The sequence below is a fragment of the Physeter macrocephalus genome, chromosome 1 (genome assembly GCF_002837175.3).
Source record: "Physeter macrocephalus isolate SW-GA chromosome 1, ASM283717v5, whole genome shotgun sequence".
In the NCBI taxonomy this organism is placed as follows: Eukaryota; Metazoa; Chordata; class Mammalia; order Artiodactyla; family Physeteridae; genus Physeter; species Physeter macrocephalus.
Window position 1 is genome coordinate 26,365,904 of NC_041214.2, and position 12,041 is coordinate 26,377,944.

Genomic DNA, 12,041 nt, shown 5'->3' on the forward strand with positions numbered 1-12,041 from the left:
TTGAAAGACCTCCCTAGCAGGCCACCCTACCCCATAACGTGCACTTGGAAACCTCTGCTAAATTCCAAAGGCCCCCACTCTTCCAGCTTGCAGTGTACGTTTTGGAGTCTGTCAGGGAATTTCTAAGATTTATTAACAAAAGAAAACCAAACTTAGCTACCAGCAGTAGCCATAAACTAAGAGAACATTCTAACCCATGGAGGTCTCCTTGTTGGCTCTGTTACCTTCCAATTGAACCTACACAATAGGAAAGTGAGTAGAAATGGAGAACTTTTCTAGGTGTTTTTCTTCTAGTTTTACAAGTTGTTTGTTAGATACATAAAGATCTACTTTTTATATTAGATGTATAAAAGAGAATCTTTTATCCTGCATATGGACTAGTTTTAGCAGAGCTGAAGACTACCTGAGGATCGTTTTCCCAAATAGGTTCCCCATTTTCAGGCACCCGAGGCAGTGGTCCCCCAGCACTGACATCACTCACACGTATCTATCCAGACCCACGGTGTGTGCCAGGGCCCTGCATGACGCCCGGCCCTCAGAAACGTGCCTCCTGCCCGCTCATTCACAGTCATACAACGTTCAGTTCATTTGCTTAACTTCCATTCAAGCCGAACACTATGACCCAAAAGGAAAAAGTGTCTGACGTTGACTTTACCGTTTTCTAAAAAACTGAAGCTAATGCCCATGTAAATTACATTTCTCAGGAATTAGCCAAGATCTCTCTGGAAAGCTGTGCGTAGATAACCTTCGGGATCCCGTTTTCCCATCTACTTCTACACTCACACTGTGCTAAGGAAGAAAAGGTGAGGGCACCAACTCTGCCCCTCCAGGCCTGCCCTGGTAGTCCCTGACAAGTACAGAAGTTTCAGTGGCCGCAGCTGTTCACTGACCACGCACTTGTGACAGAAGAAAGCATATTGGCTTACTTCTGTGCAGCTGTACTTTCAGATAAAATCCTGTATTGTTCTTACAGGACCTTCGCTTTACACGAAGGCCTGTGAATTCCATGCTGTCGTGACCCCTTGCTACTCCAGCAGATTGGACTTTGCTCCTCTGCCTGTAGCTGCCTTAGAAGCCAGTGTAGCGGACACACGGGGGCAGGACTCGCCCCTTCACCACCGAGGGCCTCAGAATAGGGGCAGACCCTGCCCACTCACTCAGGCATGTGAAACCAGCCGGGGGCCTGACGCCCCTCAGCCTGTCTGGCAGAGCCTGCCCTGCATCCCGAATCTCCCTCCTCCCAGGGCCCCACTGCCTCCTACAAACCCAGCCCTCACCCCGGTCCTCCCAGAGGGCTTCTGGATTAGCATCAGCCCTCTGTCACACCAAGTGCTAAACAGCTGAGGAGCAGGAGCGGGGCCCTGCTCGGAGTCCCGGCGTGAGGCTGTGGTGCCCGCTTCGGGCCTCTCCCGGCTCGCAAGACCCAGGCTTAGAAGAAACCCGTTCCTCCCTGGGCAGAGCCCTTCTGTAGCAATGTTAGCCTTTTTCTGTCCGTGTCCGTCTCAACAAGGAGGCGCCCCCAGATCATGTTTGGGTTTTAAAACCCATCACTGTGTCGCTTCAGACTCACCATGTTGTCAGTTCGCATGCGCTGTCTTCGACGTGCCAGGCACTAATAACAAATGGCCCGATGGTTCCGCGTGTTCACGACTGGGGTCAAAGATGCTTCTCAAACCAAAAGTCTCGGGGGACCCAGATTCTCTTCTGCTAAGAGACTTCTCTGAGCGTGTTGCAGTTCTGTTTTTCCCAGTAGAACTTGGGCGGCTTCAACCGTCCGGTGTCCCGAAAGGCGGACCCACCCGCCGTGCCGGAGCTCGGAGGCCCACCGTTCAGTACTGTGAGGTCTCGAGGCAGCTGCTTGCCATCACCACCCTGACTGTTAGAAAAAAAAGAAAGGCCATGAGCCCAAATCCCCAGCTAGTTCACCTTTTCATTTGGAGATGTTGTACTCTGATCACGTGCTGTTAGGTTTTATTTCCAGAAAATATAGTTCTGCGTTTTTCTGCATGAAGGAAACATCATGGTGCCACATGCTTTAAGCAGTTTAAACAAGAGAAATAAGGGGAAAATGCAAACACCACATCTGACCTGCCTAATGTAGACTTTATTAGCTTGAAGTATCTAACCTAATATGATTATTTTGTAGCATTCTCAAACTTTGTAAATAAATACCATTATTTTTATATGGAAATTTTATAGAAGAGCTATTTCTGTATACTTAATTATTCCTGGGTTTTCTGAAATTGCTTCCAATAGGTAATGGACAAGTCCTAATCTGTGTTCCTGTCAGGATGGTTCAAGGACCACCCACAGCAGAATTGATGGGGGGAGTTTTTAAATTTTGCCTCCCTAGGACCCACCCCAGACGCTCACTCAAAAGCTCTGATGGGGGGGGGGTGTGGAGCCTGGGAAGCTGTATTTTTAATAAACTCTGAGTGGGTTGTTTTGTCCATTAAAGTGTGTCTTTGTCCATCCTGAAAGATTAAAAGAAGGAAAGAAAGAATAAGCATTTGAAATGAGTTTAAGTTGTGCTTGAGGAAAAAAATGTATCAAGACTGTTCCATGATTTGAATGAGATGTACTATAGAAAAAATAAATAATTTAAAATAATTGTGGTCTCATCATTAGCAGGCTGATGGTGGTGGTGGTTAAGTACTGTGCAGTGCCCAGACGCCGGCCCCATCTGAGTCCCTCTGCCCAGGAACTGCCCTTAAAAGGGAGCTGCCTCGCCCAAGGTTATACACCACAGGCAGCCAGTGAGGGGTACAAGAGGGCCAGCCGCCTTGCCCCCAGTTGGGGTATCTGAAGGGCTCTCTCCACGTCAGAGTGCCTCGGGGAATTGGCTGGTTCCTCTGACGACTGCATCATGGCTCAGCTACCCTCTGCCCCACCCCGCCCCGCTCACTACTTACAGGTCACGTCCCCAGGGCACTTCAATGCACATCCACCACCTGTCCCACCGAGGATGGAAATGTCAGACATTTAAAAGGTTTTCTGCGTTGGAGACCTATGATTTTACATCTTTATGAGATCACTTTAGCAGATAATCGCCTAAAGAATAATGTCTTTACAGTCTCAGAAACGACCGACCGGAATACAGTTTTTTAGGGAGAATGCTCATCTTCCCTTTAACCAAACCGGCATCAGAGAGAAGAGCTACAGTGATGGGTACAGAGTGCTCCCAGGCCCCAGGAGCCACCGCAGCCCCCAGGACCTCCTGCTCAAGCAATCTCTGCCGCCTTGGGAGAGGTGGGCGCCCTTGATAACGCTGTCTTACATGCAGCCTGAGCTGGGTGCGGGGTGGGCGCGTGGACAGAAGGCAGGCTTTGCGGCAATTTGGGGACGGCAGATGGGGCCACGTCTTAGAGAGACACTAGGAAATGGTTAAGGAAGCACTCACTTGAATGTTAATGTCCAGTGGGACTTCCCTGGGGGTCCAGTGGTTAGGACTCCGCGCTTCCACTGCAGGGGGCAGGGGTTCGATCCCTGGTCGGGGAACTGAGATCCTGCAAGCCATGCTGCGTGGCGAAAACAAAAAGAATTGTTAGTCCAGGAAGAAAGGCATCCTCCCTTATAAAGACTCTCACGAGTTGAGCAGACCAAGGCAGTGACGGTGGTGTGGCCTGTCCGGTGTTGAAGGGGGGAGCCAGTGCCCGCCCCTTTTCCCAGGGACTTCCTGGAGTGGTGAGCCCAAGCCGGTAGCAGGTCCTCTCTGCTGCGTAGCACGAGCAGCTCCTTCCTGGGGCCATTTGGCGAACGTGTCCAAGGACCCATGCGAGCAACGCTGGATCACTTATTTGGCCATGAGGACGTGCTTTGCTCTTGTGGCCACATGGGGGATGTCGTGAGAGACTGCTTGCTGGGAGTGTCCTTGGTAGCTGTCAACACAGCCAGTGGCCACGGGATTGACTGGGGAGATGTCCACAGAGCCCCAGCAGTTGTTTACTTCAATACCCAGTTCCTTGAGCTGGGCTCTGCTGAGGCGACAAGGCATCGGGGAGAAGACAGCCTCAGCCAAGGGTCTTCCCCAGAAGCCAGAACTCATCTGACGATCGACGGTTGCCTTTCTCGGTTCCTACTCCCAGAAGCTAGTTTTTCCCCATTCCATCTGACAGACGAACTGCTCCTGTAGTTCCATCCTTCTTCCATTTCTGTGTCTTATTTATTTGAGCGCTGGCTCCTCTTACTGCTGCTTCCGCCTGAAGACACCTTGAAACTTCCCGTTTCTGGCCTGGGAAGAGGGCTCCGTGTGTTCATACTGTGAACAACTGCCAAATGCCCGGGAGCTCCCTGCTCACTGCCAGCTCAGCCTTCTTCCTGAAAGGCCTTTCCAGCTTCTTGCTGAAACTTGCTTTCAGGAAATCTAAGCGTATAAAATGCTCTCTGGTAAATGAAGGCCTGTATCAGGGTGGGTGAAACCAATCCCACTGAATGCAAAGTACAATTTGTCATGACCCCTCTTTCACTTTCATGCAAATCACTTTGACATTTTTGCCACGGGGGCACAGCTCTCCTCCCATCACCAACCACTTCCTTCTCGACTGCTTGTCTCCTGCCTTGCTCAAGGGCCTCGAGTACTATGATGTCTATCGTACTGAGGTCAGGAGATTTGTTTTCATGCCCTAGCACTTGGCCATGGCCCCCAAAAGCCAGAATTTAATTAGAAATCCCCCAAAGAGTATGCACTAAAGCCCCAAAATAATGGTCCTTAAAAAGGTACCATCTCCACAGGAATTATTTGCAGATTCTGCTAATAAATAGATTTGTTTGTGAACCTCCAGTGAACAAAGGCTTGTATTGCATCTTTTAAAAAAATATATTTTATTTTTGGCTGCATCGGGTCTTAGTTGTGACACACGGGATCTTCACTGAGGCACGTGGGCTTCTCTCTAGTTCTGGCGTGCGGGCTCAGTAGTTGCAGTGCGTGGGCTCTCTAGTCGTGGTGCGCAGGCTCCAGAGCGCATGGGCTCTGTAGTTGCGGCATGCAGGCTCTCTAATTGTGTCTTGCATGCTCAGTAGTTGCAGTGCGTGGGCTTAGTTGCCCCACAGCATGTGGAATCTTAGTTCCCTGAGCAGGGATCGAACCCACGTCCCCTGCATTGGAAGTGCGTATTCTTAACCACTGGACCACCAAGGAAGTCCCTTGTATTGCACCTTTAATCTGAACACAACAAGAAGTGCTTTCACAGAAGGTGTTTGTAGAACATCTAAGTGCAGCCTGCTTCGTGCGATGGGTCATTGGAGCAGAGACCAAGGCCTTTTGGCCATTGGAGCAGTGCTGGGCTCTTTGGCTCCTGCCCATCCTGCGATCATCTAAAAGATGAACAGTTTCCTCAAGGTTTATCAAAATTCAGTTTATAAATCACTATTAACAGTTATAAGAATGATAGATTTTTTTACTTCAAAAATACTTGTGGAAATTATTTTTTAAGAACAAAAACCAGGGATTTCCCTGGCAGTCCAGTGGTTAAGACTCCGCGCTTCCACTGCGGGGGGCACGGCTTCGATACCTGGTTGGGGAACTAAGATCCCGTATGCCATGCAGCACGCAAAAAAAAAAAAAAAAAAAAAAACAAAAAACACACCAAACCGTGATATGATGTCTCCCTAATGGGCTTAATAAGATATACCCCAATCCCCCTCATTCTCGTTGCTAAATATTTGGATCTGAGTGCTCTCCAGGTGTGAGTGGTTTACTTGCTTTAACGTGGAAGCACAGTCCTGCTTCACTACCCATAGTTAATTACCCTTCCTACACCCCTGGTCAGACAACACTGGCTGGGTTAGAGCCTCTGACAGCTCTAGCAGCATCAAAGGGCTCAACTCATGATTCTGTTAGCTTATGGGAAGGTAATGACCCAACAGCTGCAGATCACTCTCACCCTTCTGCTTTAAAGAAAAAAAAAAAAAAAAAAAAAAAAACAAAAAACACACCAAAACGTGAGCCCAGTGGACACTCTTGAAAGTCAGACTAAAGGCATGTAAGGAGACGGAGACCATCCAACTGCAGTTCCTACTGGGGGCGGTTCGTGTCCCCCGGCCTCGTCAGACAGGCAGGCGGGCCGGGGCAGGCCGTGGGGCTGCTGCTTCTTCCACCTAGGTGTTGGCTCCGACCCTGGCAGCACCGCAGAGAAGACAGGCAGCTTCAAAAGCCACAGGCTCTGGCTTCCTCACCTGCACTCCTGGATGCAGACCTTTGGAGGAGGCGTCTGTCTTCAAAGACAGTGTTTGTTAACGGGCAACACCTTCTCCAGGGCTTCCAGAGACAAGCTTCTCTAAAGACATTTCTAAAACCTCTGGATTGAGGGTGGGTATCAGGGCAGCTGTTCCCTTCCTGTTGGGCCTCTGTGCCAGGAACCTGGCCTGTACGTTGACTGGGCAGGTTAAGAACAGGCCTGGCCAAAGGAATCTGCTTGCTGAGGGGAGAGAGTTTCCCCCATGGCTTCCCCACCCTGAATCCCTTTTGAAAGTCTTCTCAGAGCCTGGAGGGCAAAAGCGTGAGCAAGTTGCAGGGTTGGCTGGGGGTGGGCCTAGGCCGGGGAGGTAGCTGCTTGCTGGGGCAGGCTGGGACCACTCCCCGTCATCATGATAAAGGACAGACATGGAGCAGATGGAGAAAAAAGTCCGGGGAGAAACACCACGGGCAGAACAAGCACAGAAATGAAAAACTGTGACACCCACGTAGCATGAGCCATGTGGGCCTTGGAGGCGCTGGAGGGCCTGGCCCGTCAGCCAGTAGCGGCTGGAAAGCAGCACAATCTCCTGTGCGGTGGCCGTGTGCTTTGCTTAGGTTTTTGTTTGTAAGACTCAACAAATACCAGCTGCTGCACTGGGAGTCCCTGATGGAGTTAAAGTCCTGCTGGGTATATGGTAATGGATTGACGAGACAAGCCAGTTAACACAGTCTACTCATTTGATGAGCTTGGATGAGCTGGCATTTGAGAAATTTTAGTTGACGTTTTTCTACATTTGCGTGTGTGTACACAAATTCCGTAATTCCTAGGCATCGTCCTATGACAAAATTCTAATTTTTCTGTAGGATTTTGTCATGTTCAATAAGCAGTATTAGAACACACTCTGCAGTTGACAGTCTGTTGACTTTCTTGGCAAATTTTTAAGTGAAGAGAGACACAGGAAAGTAGGGAGTGTAGTTTGCACATCTTGACCTGTCTTCCGCCCTCTGATGAGAGTGTGTGCGCACGTGGGGGTGGGCTGGCTGGGGCCGTTTGAGGGACCTCCATGCAAGAGGAGGGAGGGAAGCCCCTGCAGCTCACAGGCTCCACCATCACAAACCGGCACCCACTCCACTCGGGAATTCTCAGGCTTCACTGTCAGTGGGAGGGAACCCAGGGAAAATCTTTGTCTCTCAGAAATTAGAAGTTCTCTGAAAATAACCTACAATCAGGAACTTGCTTCTTATACATGGACTTTCTTTCATCTTTGTAAATTCAGGGCCTGGCACAGTAGCTGCTATGTAATGATAGGTTCTTAGTCTTTATTGAACGAGTGAACGAACGAACGACCGAACGAACGAACAGGTGAACTACACACTCTTTATGCTGACCCTTTGGTTAGCCCGAATAACCAAATAGCACTCTCACCTTCAGCATGAATGATCTGGCCGAAGCCTGGCTAACCTGGAAAGACTGGCCTCTTAACCATCCTATGTTCTGCTGGATTGAGTCAAGAGAGGACAAGATGGTGAAAAGAGTGAGACCTTTGCCTGGCTTCGGAAGTAAGTGGGTGATAGGAGCAAATAAGCTGATGCAAGGCGAAAAACTCTGCCTCTTGGGGAGAAGGTTGGGGGTAGCATGCCTCACTGTCACCCGCCTCTGGGTCCTACCTGACAAATCCTTTCTAGCAACTCGCCCACAGGCCCGACTGTGCTTTTCCAACCAGCCCAGGCCCCTGCATACTATACGCTTCTCTCCCCACCAGGACGTTAGTAGTTTATTTTCTATGAGCCAGTAAGAGACCATGGAAAGATGAGGGCTCCACTCTCTGATAAGTCTCAAGCCAATATGGTTTGTGTTTCCAATACAGAAACAGCTGCTTCATGCACCGCCCCCACCCCAGTCCAGTACCAGCTAGTTCTGTCTTTCCACTGCTGCCATTAACACACTTGTTCTAACCAGCAGCCACTGGATTTTTCCATACTTGAGTGTGGGCAGCTGTTAACAAGAGAACACTTGCCCAGAGAAGCCAGCAAGCATGGGAAGGAGTGAGCTTGTTAAACAGTCAAAAGCAGATGACTAGGAACTACATGGAGAAGTCCGTAGCACTTCCAGCTGCTTTCCACGTGAATTTATCAGTAACAACTCCACAGGAGAAGCTTGACTGGGAGAGAAGGTGAGGGACTATCCTAAGGTCATGAAGAGACCAAATCACTTGCAAAGAGAGAGTTCCAGCCAGAGAGCTTACCTCACCCAATCTTTGTATCCAGGGAGGGAAAAGCCTTAAATGCTGGAGGGGCCCACACGAGGCTCCCCCCAAGCCCTCTCCTTAAGTTCAGAGTCACGTTTGAGATGCCTGGTTTGACAGGTGAACCCATCCAGGGACACTCACTCAGAAGCCCATTTTAAAAGGCCTCCTGGGACTTCCCTGGTGGCGCAGTGGTTAGGAATCTGCCTGCCAATGCAGGGGACAAGGGTTTGAGCCCTGGACCGGGAACAGCCCACATGCCGTGGAGCGACTAAGCCCGTGCGCCACAACTACTGAGCCCGCGTGCCACAACTACTGAAGCCCGCGCACCTAGAAGCCCGTGCTCCGCAACAAGAGAAGCCACCGCAATGAGAAGCCCACGCACCGCAACCAAGAGTAGCCCCCGCTCGCCGCAACTAGGGAAAGCCCGTGCGCAGCAACGAAGACCCGACGCAGCCAAAAATAAAATAAATTTAAAAAAATAAATTAAAAGGCTTCCTGGGCCAGGCACAGAGCTGTTTTCCTAGTCTCTGCACCCAGAGGTGTATTCACAGGCCAGGGATGCACCTCTCTTGGGGCAAAACTCTTTTAGTCATCTGAAGGTTGAATGAGAGACTAGTCTTTGATGCGGCAAGATACTTTTCTACTGCCTCAGGGAACTGCCACCAACCCTTAGCAAGTCTCCCAAGCTGAACAGCGGGCACTGGCTCCAGATGCCCACGGTGGTCAGAGTGCAGGGATGCGCCTGGACCAGGGAGATTCTGAGGGAAGACAGAAATCCTTTGTTCCTAACGGTAATAGCTCTCTTCTTCGGCGCTGCCTGCAGAGCGGGCAGCATCTCCTACCCGGGATCATGGCTACCCTCAGACCACTCGTGAAGCCCACGATGGTCAAAACCTGATGAACCAAGAAGTTCATAGGCACCCGTCAGACGGATGTGTCAGAATGAAGCGGAACTGGTGGGAACCCAGAGGCATCGACAGCAGGGTGCGCAGGAGATTCAAGGGCCAAATGCTGATGCCCAGCATCAGTTACGGAAGCAACGAGGGAACAGAGCACGCGCTGCCAGCGGCTTCCGGAAGTTCCGGTCCACAACGTCAAGGAGCTGGAAGTGCTGCTGACGCAGCCAATCTTTCTGCGCGGGGACCGCGCACAGCGTCTCCTCCAGGAACCGCGAGGCCTTCGTGGAGGGAGCAGCCCAGCTGGCCGCCAGTCACCAATCCCGACGCCAGGCTGCACGGTGAAGAAGATGAATAGACAGCTCGTGTGCACATCGTGTTTGCGTTAATAAAACCGTGACACTTGGCCAAAAAAAAAAAAAAAAAAACACACCAGTAATAAAAAGTAGCTAAGGCATCTACAGCACAGATTGCCAAGCGCTCTTCTAAGCACTCACCCCACTTTACAAACAAAACTACGAAAACAGAGAGGTTATTGTCCAAGGTCACACGGCTCCGAGCAGGGGGCAGGACTGAAAGTGAGCAGCCTAGCTCCAGACTGTGCTCTTCAGGATAAATTAGAGCTGCTCCTGGTCCCTCCAAGGCAGTCTTTTCAGTTCTGGTACGTGTATCGTCTTTAGTTTTATACAAAGAAATCCAGGTCAAACAGGCTGTCACTTGGCCCAGAGTTAGTTGGGGGCGGGGTGAGGGTGGTCAGTTCTCTGGGTTTTGAGGTGAACGAGAGTCTGGTGTTGAGATCTGTGCAGTTAGTTGGGACGGTGGCCCAGGAAAGAATTGACTAAGGCCGAGGACAAAGCCCCTCTCTCTCCTGCACCAGCCTCTCCCAGGGAGGGAAGTGTCTTTTGGAAGTGGGGTCCCCAGCAGGCGGTGTCTGAAGGTGGTATGGCTGTGCCCACCTGTGTTCGCCTCCCTGCCCGCCTCTCGACCCTGTGAGTTTCTTTCTCAGGCAAGCTCTCCCCAGATGGTGGCCAGATGGTCCCCAACAGCTGCCGGATTCCTCACTGCCCTCCAGCCCTCTAGCCCAGAGGTCAGCGCTTCTCCTGACCAGTGTCTTGGGGTTTACTCTTCTTGGACCAGCCTGGGCCACATGCCACCCCGACACCAACCGGTGTGGCTGCAAAGAGCATGCAGATGAGCTCGGCCCGGGCAACCCCTCGCCCTTGGAAACAGGTCGGTGTGGCAGCCCTGCCTGGATCGCGTGGCCTGAGGTGGGGAACATCAAGGCGCTGCGATGGGCCTGGCAGAGACGGGTCAGGGCAGGAAGAGACATGGACACCCACACTTACCCAGAGCAGCCTTGCTGGAGGAGACCCTCTTAAAAGTGAAAGCATTTGCATTCTACAGCAACACTGTTTTATGTGCTGCTGTGAAGTTAAACACAGTGGTGGTGGTCCGGGCGCTTATAAAAACAGCCATGCTTTTCAATAGTGCGTTGAAACGCTGGAATTCATGGGATGGCAGGTCTGGAGCAAAGACCTGGATTTCCACTGCGGCTCCACTAAAAGTAAGTCCCTGGGCTGGACTTGTTTCCATCCTCACAGAAGGGGAGCCTCACCTCCGCCCTCCATGCCTCACAGGCATTTCAGGGGAAATATGAATGTGAAAGTGCTTAGCCCTGTTGCAGGAATGTTCAGTTCTGAGCAAAATCCCTCAGGAACTGGGGCAAAGTGAGTATGGCCAGAAGTCAGTACGACAGACGACAAGTGCAGGGGCCTCCGGGGCCTTGGAGGATGGGATGTCACAGGCAGCGCCGGGTGGGAGGGGAGACCAGAGGGCCACAGAGGGCAGGCTCCTGGTCTCGGGGGACTGACAATCACAGCTGAGAAAACTAACACATACTTCACCGACAGGATACTTCTGCATCAGGAAACGGCATGAATGATCAGGTCTAAATAGAACAGAGAAGCACTGACCAGCAGAGAGCCACCACCTGGATAGGCCTGCGAACACAGCAGGCGGGCGTGGAGCCGCACATCCCCGGGGCAGGACAGCTGTGGACAGAGGCATATTCCTGGCAGGCAGGGGACAGTCGGGCCGGCAAGAGATTGAGTGCTACCTCAGAGGACCACCCATTTCAGAGGCCCTGTAATTAGGAGACACACAAAAAATGGCGACATAGTACATGGAGAGAGCTGAAAAGGGTGAAAAGACCCGACTGCTACTATGTATAAAATAGATAACCAACAAGGACCTACTGTAGAGCACAGGGAACTATACTCAGTATTTTGTAATAATCTATACAGGAAAAGAATCTGAAAAAGGATATATATATATCTCCTGTGCCGTATACCTGAAACTTACATGATATTGTAAATCAACTATCCTTCAATAAAAAGACTTTGAAAAAATATATAAATAAATAAAAGACCCAGCCGAGCATGTCTGTACTCGGTCTCTGCAACAGTTCAGAGAACAGGCTGTGCTCACCTGCCCAGGCCAACCCTAATCAGAAGGCTCTTCATGGAAAAGACATCCAAGAAACCCATTCAGACTGCAAGGAGGAAATGCACCAGTGGCTGCTGTTCGCATCTGCAGTTTCAACACGGAAGGTAACCACTAGTTGGGGTTCCTCTCGTAAAGCTGCCACAGAGGTCTGGGGCTCCCCGAATCTGGCTGATGCTTGGGGTCTGCTAGGGAACCACCTTACTTAGGATGCCTCGT

At 50.9% G+C, this 12,041-nt stretch overlaps 1 protein-coding gene and 1 pseudogene across 1 annotated transcript in view; both read left to right on the forward strand.

The window, feature by feature from the left end:
* The window catches only part of TFDP2 (transcription factor Dp-2), a 178,917-nt gene extending 176,358 nt beyond the window's left edge, over positions 1-2,559 (forward strand). Inside the window, exon 14 of the mRNA XM_028489112.2 lies at positions 2,257-2,559. Coding sequence (XP_028344913.1) covers positions 2,257-2,260 — 4 coding nt within the window. The 3' untranslated portion in view covers positions 2,261-2,559. The remainder of the gene's footprint in view (positions 1-2,256) is intronic.
* A 6,302-nt stretch (positions 2,560-8,861) lies between these two features.
* Positions 8,862-11,206, forward strand: LOC114486217 (60S ribosomal protein L32-like; annotated as a pseudogene).
* The last annotated feature ends 835 nt before the right edge of the window (positions 11,207-12,041 follow it).